At 48.9% G+C, this 8,116-nt stretch overlaps 1 protein-coding gene across 2 annotated transcripts in view; it reads left to right on the top strand.

The window, feature by feature from the left end:
* The first annotated feature begins 106 nt into the window (after positions 1-106).
* Positions 107-8,116, top strand: part of TTC7A (tetratricopeptide repeat domain 7A) — a 117,375-nt gene continuing 109,365 nt past the window's right edge. Inside the window, exon 1 of one of the 2 annotated variants that reach the window (XM_006216440.4) lies at positions 107-637. In XM_006216440.4, coding sequence (XP_006216502.1) covers positions 454-637 — 184 coding nt within the window. In that variant the 5' untranslated portion in view covers positions 107-453. Of the gene's footprint in view, positions 638-1,897; positions 1,929-8,116 lie in introns of those variants that run through there. The other variant, XM_072937771.1, reaches the window with a different exon arrangement.

Raw genomic sequence — 8,116 nt, 5'->3', positions numbered from 1 at the left:
CCGCGAGCGCCCAGCGCGCGCCTGGCTGCTGCGGCCGCGTTGGCTGCCCGCGCCCCGGGCTCGCCGAGGCCGCGCCACGCCCCCACGGAGCTGGTGCCGCCGCCGGGGGCGGGTCCGCAACTGGCGACGCCCCGGCCCGGGGCGGGGACTGTGGCAGCAGCTGCAGCACCGGCGGCGGCAGCGGCGCCAGGAGCTGCTGCGGCAGAGGCGGAGGCTGCTCCTGGACGCGTCCGGGTCGCGCAGCCGGAGCCCCAGCCCAGAGGCGCGGAGCGGTGCGCTCGGTGCTGCGGTTGCTGCTCGCCCGCCGCCTCCTGGGCCCCCGCTGCCACCCGGGCCCCGGTCGCCGCTCGCGCCTCCGTCGACTCCGCCCGCGTGTGCGCCCCAGCCGGGACGCCGCCCCCGGCCGGGTCTCCACTTCTCGGCCGCACCTCCCATGACAGCGCCCGCTCGAAGATGGCTGCGAAGGGCGCGCACAGCTCCCACCTGAAGATGGAGAGCGAGCTGGAGCGCTGCCGCGCCGAGGGCCACTGGGACCGCATGCCCGAGTTGGTCCGGCACATGCAGACGCTAGTAGTGCCCGGCGGCGGAAGCGGCCGGCGAGCCAGCCCGAACGCAGTGTTCACCTCCCTGGACACCGGTGAGTGAGGGAAGGGGCTGGTTCACGAGCGCGGAGCCCGCGAAACGCGCCTCCTCCTCCAGGAAGCAGGCCCCGACTGCCTGCGGCCGGCAATGGCTGCTTTCGGTATTGCCCTTGATGCAGTGCTGGTCGTGGGAGCAGTCAGGAAGGTTCTTCTGCCCCACAAGAAAACGCACATTCAGGTTGGGTGCTTTGAGGGAAAGAGGTAAACGGGTTTTGCTTTCTCCCCTTTCGGATCATGTGGACTTCTTGGTCTACTGTGAAATGATGGTACGGACACATATCAGATCAGGACACAGGCTGGACTCTTGCGCCGCCCCTCCAACCCCCATTCGGGTTCCTAAACTTCATCAGGTGAAAGCTATGTCTCACTGTTTTCCCTCCCTTTCTTTCCCCCTGGTTAAGTTGGCAGTGAAGCTCTGAGCACAGCTGATAAGGTGGGCTTGATGAGCGTCAGGGATGGGTAATGGAGAAGTGGGAAAGCGGCCTTGTCTCTCGTCTTGTAAGCCTCAGTTTCCTCTTCTGTGGTTGGACTCTGGGCCCATCTAACCCTGGCAGTCAGTAGCTTTAGCAGTAGGGCTGGTTTGGCTGGCCTGGGATCTTGTGCTGGGGCAGGAAAGCGCCCTGATGTGGCACTAGGGGAACACCCCGCCCCAGTCTCCAACCTCAAATCCTGTTCCCGGTGCCTTCAGCTCAGCCTGGAGAGCCCTTCCTGAGCCCTCTCTTTGTGCACAGCCGCTTCAGAGCCTTTGTGGAAAGAGGCAGGGAGTAGATAAATACAGATATAAAGAGTTTTAAAGACTGCCAGCCTGTGGAATGCTCTGTGGGGACACTGAATGACAGTAACAATAAGTAATAGTTAACACTTAACTAGTACTCACTGTGTGTCAGTGTCCTAAGCACTGTAATCACCTCTTTAATTTCTCCCAACAACCGCATGAAGCAATTACTCTTGTTTGCCATGTACTGGTAAGGAAACTGAGGCACAGAGAACTTAAGTAACTTGTTGATCCAGCCAGTAAGTGGTGGAACCAGGGTTGGAACCCAGGTTTCTAAGTACATCCTTTCAACCACTTGCACTATTAGCTCTCAAATGTGTGTGACAAAACCCCAGCTTGAAGAGATGACACAATGGATGGGGACGCAGAGGGGTGATCAGAGGGCAATTATGTGTTAGATTGTGGGGCTCAGAGGAAGAGGAGGTTTCAGGAAGCAGGAGAATTTGTACTGGCCTCTAACTGGTGTTGGGAAGGGCAGAGTGAAGAGGAAGGATGGATGGACACTGAAGTGGGTAGGTGGCAGGGATGGACAGTTGGTTCGAGGCTTTGAGATAGGTCTGAGTGTGGGAGTGAAGAGCACTGGCCACAGCTAAAGTTGCATGTTTGGGAGAAACTGGTGAGTCCGCCTCTACCAGGGAAGACTAAATAAATTGCGGGTTCCCCCTCTGTTCCCTGTGGGGGGTGATGTAGTGGGGTGGGGCTGGTGAGGGTGGGAATGGAAACTGACCCATGCAGAGGGCACTGGGGCCTGGACAGGGTGTGGGAATCTAAGTGATGCTGGCAGCACCACAGAGAAACATTCTGGGCGCAAGGCGGGAACTGGGACCTCCTGGAGTTTATAAAAGAGCTGTACTTCCTAAGCTGTTCTTTAGAGGTCTCAAGGAGGTTGAGTAATTAATTGGTATCGCAGGACAAAAGGGTTTGGAAAGCCAAAAAAATAGTTAAGACATTGGATCTAACAGATTCAATATGGTTAAACTGATTTTTTTTTTTAAACTGCAGGACTTCTTAGAGCTTTTAATGTGCTCACCTGCATGTGATGTTCAAGCTGAGGTTAGGGTATAAACACCACATTTCTCAAACTTACTTTGACCATATTCTATGAAGAATTATTGGGAAACACTGATATGCATAGTTTATAAATGGTATGGTATGGTTATAAAGTGCTTCTTCTATTTAAAGAAACATTTTTGAAAACAACCCTGTGGAGAGGGCAGGAATTTTTGTCCTCATTTTAGACACCAAGGGCCAGAAAGGTCACATAATGAGTATGTGGCAGAGACAGTACCCAAACCTGAGCGAGTCCCTGCCACCAAGGCTGCTAGTGACAGGGACGAGGGTGGAGCCTGGCTTGGCCGCACGGTGGGAACTGACCAGCACAGAGACGGAGGCTGGGGGCAGTGGGGTCTCTCTTGCCAATTTTTAGGTTTGGTTTTATGAGTGATTTTTCTCTCACCATTAAATCCAGACACACTTATCCCAAAACGCACGCACGCAGGCACGTGCACACATAGACATGAGGAAGGAAAACACATGACTCCTGAAGCCCATGCTTAGGGCATTTTTTGGATTTCTGCTATTTTGGTTTTCTCTCCACTAGGTTTCTTAATCACTCGAGGGATCGAGAGCCTGTTTTTTTGAGGAGATGTTGGCGCTGACCCTTCAGCAGCCCAGGAGGGAAATTCTTAAAGTTCTACCTGGCCTGTTAGACTCTTACAGTCAGTGAGTGGAAGCTTCTCCCATAATTTGGGAGAGGGGAGGAAGGTGCTGAGGCAGGAAGCTGAACCCCAGAAGAACCCTGTTTTACGGACTGAGACCTGCCATATCTGTGGGGATTTCCTACAGAAACTAGGTGTAGCTCCCAGAACATGGATTTCACTGCAGGGGCAGGAGGGGAAAACCGGCTGGAGTGGGAGGCCTCTTTCTGGTCTTGTGGGAGTGAAGGATCAGGAGATGCTCCCACAGAAGGGGCCTCTACCCTCTCTTCCTGTCCGGGGAGGCTGCTGCCTGCCACCTTCCCCGGGGGGAAGGTGGTTGCTACTCTGTACATTTTCTTTCAAACGCACATCCGGTTTAGATTTGGTCAGGATGGAGCAGGGGAACCCCAGGGTGCAGCTGATTGTGATGAGGTTTGTTCATATAAAAAGAAAGAACCTAACCAAGTGATTTAAAAAAAAGAAAAAAAATCTTTATGATGGAAAAATTCCAAAACATCAAAAAAGTAGAGAGAAGAATGAATCCCGTGTGTCCATCAACCAACGTCAGTGGTTATGAACTCATGAACAACTTTTTGAGTTAACACCCTGGCCCATCTCTCCCCCACATTGTTATGTTTCAGTATGCATTTATTTTAAATAAGAACTCTTTTGAAAAATAAAGCTACCATATTATTATTATAGCTCCCTGCCCCAATCTAATGATTTAATTTTACAGTTCATTTGCTAGAATCAGGATCCACATAAGGCCGTACATTACATTTGGTTAATAGGTTGAATCTCTCTTTTATCCCCAACTTTTTATTATGAAAATACATTCCCACCACCTGGATTCTAATCTTTTACTATACTTGCTTTATCACGTTTGCCCGTCTCTCCAGCCATCTCAAGTCTCTCCTAATCTCTAGTCACCCTCTAATCTTTTAATTAGTGACTTTATTAAAAAACTGGAGATTGTTCTGAAATTTTTTTTTTCAGCTGACGTTAGAGAGAGTGTGTTTAAGGCAGGTGGCCTCTCACCAGTTTTGCCCTCCTCCTCCTCTCCCTGTGGTTGGAAGGTCCCCAGCCCTTTGCAGTCTTGTGAAGTGAACAACTGCAGAGACCACTGTGTCCCTACTTGACCCAATAGGGAAGGGCCTGGTCTTAGTACCTGGCCCGCTGGCTGGATCCAGCTTTCCTGACTGAATTGGCAGGTGGAAGAGAGGGGATCACTAGCCTGGAAATACAGGATCTGGGGAGGAGGCCGGTATCATTGAAGTGGGTCCCTGTGCCCTGGTACCTAAGAGAGGCCTGGAGAGAGGTGGGAGTAGAGAGGAAACCAGCCGCCAGAGGCCTCCAGGACAAGGTGGGCAGACTAGGGAGGCCACTAAGTGGGGGCCTCCTTTGGGCCTCTATTAAAGGTATAGGGCTAGGCTGGGCTGCAGGCAGGACCCAGGCTCCCAGAGACTTCCTTGTCAGTGAGGACGGCCTTCCTGATGTCCCAGGAAGGGGGAGACTGGAGCATTTGACCCAACCCAAGATAGGGAGTAGGTTTTGGACAATAAGATGATTAAAAGCAATCTGTTTTACTTTTGGAGAAGGATGGAGAAGCTGAGATCCACCTGGGTTCTTAATGAACAGCTGACAATCTAGAACTTTTAATTCCAAAATACCTGTCAGTTCCATAGACTGACCAGTTGAGAATAGTGGGATGGAAAATGTAGAGCAGGGAGAAGAGTTGCTCAAGGAAGAAAAGTAAATTCCCAACATCTCCTGGAGTGTGTGGTAAACAAAAACCCAAAGAGACTGAGTGGGGAGTGAAGTGGGAGGGCAGAAAGGCTCTGGAGACAGACCCGAAGTGCCAGTTTGCAAAGTAGTCTGAAACTCACAGGTGTGTGACAGTCAGAACTATGCTTATTCCTGCCCTTGAAATTATGATTAGCTTTTAACCTACCGTTTACAGCTCTTGGACTGTTCTTTATTTCCAAACTATCAGAAGCTCTGTTCTTCATGGGATGTAAGGGAGACAGACTGTTCTTTGGTTGTGTTATGTTTTTGTGGGCTGTGACCATAACAATATTGCATCTTTATTATCATCTATAAAATGGGAATAACTTCTAACTTTTAGAGCCGTGCAGATTAAATGATACTATTCATTGAAATACCTAGTACTCGGTGGGCTCCCAACAAATCAGTCCCCCTTTCACAGTAAAAGGAACTCTTGTGGTTTAGAGCAGTGCTTCTCAGAAAATCTGTAGTGAAATGTTCTGTTTTTTTAAATTCCTACTCTGTGTGCTCTAATACTTTCTTAAAATACACAAAGTGATTCCCCCCCATTTTTTTTTAGTATTTGATTCAGCAGATTCACAATTCTTTTGTCACGTGGTTACCAATGTTTCTGAACACGTGCTCTTAATTTCTGCCCTCATCCTAAGGGACTGGGTCACAAACAGGCACAGATTCTCCCTAGACCATGGACCACACTTTGAGCAGCACATGTTCAGAAGACACTCCCATTATTTTGAGGAAAGGTATGGGACCTGGGGAGTATTTGAAGATTGAATTTTGCCAAGAAGGAAGCTGGTTTCTCTTGGCATGAAAGGAAAGCTGTACAGAGCTGTGGGCTGGGTGGTTATGTTGCAGAGGCGGGGCCTGGTGGCCTGATGGCTCGGCTTGTGGGGCGGGAGTCGTGCGAAAGTGCACCTGGCGGCAGAGGGACGGGACCAGCCTGAGAGGCGGAGCCTGGGGAGGGCCGTGGTTCCCTCAGCAGGAGCAGATTTCTAATTCTACCTCAGGTTTTATGCATGCAAAACAGGTTAGAGGAGGACAGCAACTTGCCCACTGGCCCACAGCTCAGTGATGCTCGGACACTCACTTCTAAGCAGCGCACTCCTCCTGAGTGAAATTTAGAAACATGGGAGAAGATTGCCTTTTATTCTTGGGTTGATTTAAATTTTATTTTTGACTAGGTCATATATTCACATGGGTCAGCCTTCCAAAGGTACTCAAAAGTAAGGAGTGAAAAGCCTCCCTCTGTCTCTGCCCCCTTCCCTGTAAGGCAGCAAGTTTAGCAGATGTCTGTGTATGTTTTTATGCATAAACACACAGTGGTTCACTGTGTGTGCTCTGCTTTCTAATCAGTATATCTTGAAGTTCATTCCATGACAGCTCATACAGAACTTCCTCTTTCCTTTATATAGTGACACAGTATCCCTTTTAATGGATATACCATGCTTTATTTAATCAGCCTCCTGTTGATGGACGTAAAAGTTGTCACCTAGTTTTCTGCTATTATGTAACCAACTCTGCGGGAATGACCATATAGGTCAGTCATTTTATACAGGCTCGAGGAAATCTGTAGGAATGAGATTGTTGAGTCATTGGGGATGTGCAAAAATAATTTTGTTCGTTTTTGGTTTTTGGGGGGGAGGTAATAATGTTTGTTTGTTTGTTTACTTATTTATTTATTTAATGGAGCACTGGGGATTGAACCCAGGACCTCATGCATGCTAGGCTGCACTCTACCCCTGAGCTATGCCTTCCCCTTCAAATAATTTTGATGTATGTCACCAGATTGCCCTATAATTTATAGAGATTCTACCACCTTCTACCCCAGCAGTGATGGATGATACTTTGATCCATCATTTTTGGCCATATCCTCCAATTTAATTTTAAAAATCATGAGGTAGATAGCAAAGGATCCATGAACCCGCTGTGGCATCCTCAGTGGGAACATCTCCTGTGACTGTTTCTGGGACCTGGGCTTCTGGGATGCTCTCTGTGGGGAATCTACCTTACGGAAGGAGAGAGCCCCTTCTTCGGGGGCATGCAATTTTAGACCTGCGGCTTTGCTTTGTGAGCAGACTGCAGTAGTCCTGAGAGTAGGAGTGAGTGACATTCAGGTAGGTCTGAGAATGCCATCCTGGCAGCAGGAAGAGCCCTAGAGGACTCAGGACCCAGTGCACACTCCTGGAGTCATTTTGGGTTGGCACGCAACTTCCTGAGCCGCATGGCTTCCCCATGGGGGAGTGGAAGGGATCCGACTCACTCAGCAGCTACTTGTCAGGCTCCTATATTAAGTGCCGGGCCTGGTCCTTGCTCTTTTTGTGGGGAGTGGGCAATGAGCCAGTCATACCGAGCACAGCCACTTGAGGCTGTCATAAAACCACCCTCGACCTTGCACCCTGAACCTGACCCGTGTCGTCCCTGCTGTAGGTAGCAGGAATATGGTGGCCCCAAGACCAGTTTTCAGTGCTGTGGGGGAGGCAGCAAATTAAACCAAGCAAATCACCAGATGGGTGGTGAGGTCTTTGGATGAGCTAACATGAGAGAAGTCCAGAAAGTGCCAGTACTGAAGATGTTCAGGGATTTGCCTTGCTACACCAGTAAATCTGCTTCCCACCTTGTCTCTGCCTTAAAAACAGAAAATCAATTCTGATTACACAGAAATTAGGAGCATGTGAAAATGCATTATAAAGCCACTTCCTATATTTTTCCTCTTCAATTGTTTGTGGGAAATTCCTTCTTGGAGTAAGAACTTATCACCCACAGTGGGGCACGGGTGTGACTTTGTCTCTCATTTTAAATTTCAAGATTCTGGGAGTTTGTTCTAAGTCCTGGGAACTCTACCTCCCCAACCACCAAATTACAGAAGATAAACCTAAGGGGGTAGTTTGTGCTGTGACCATGGCAGAATGTCTGTGTTTTTTGGGGGGAGGAGGGGTTTATTTATTTATTTTTTATTGAAGTGTAGTCAATTTAAAATGTTAGTTTCAGGAGTATAGCAAAGCGATTCAGTTATACATATACATACATACTTTTTTTTTTAAGATTCTTTCCTATTACAGCTCATTATAAGAAATTGAGTATATTGCCTTGTGCTATACAGTAGGTCCTTGTTGTCCATCTGTTTCATATATGGTAATGTGTATTTGTTATTCCCAAATTTCTAATCTACCCCTCCCCTCCATCCCCCCTCCCCCAGAATGTGTTTTTTCTTTAAAGGC

The sequence above is a fragment of the Vicugna pacos genome, chromosome 15, assembly GCF_048564905.1.
Source record: "Vicugna pacos chromosome 15, VicPac4, whole genome shotgun sequence".
NCBI classification, from domain to species: Eukaryota; Metazoa; Chordata; class Mammalia; order Artiodactyla; family Camelidae; genus Vicugna; species Vicugna pacos.
The sequence above is the reverse complement of the archived record's forward strand: the minus strand, read 5'-3'. Positions and strand labels throughout refer to the sequence as shown.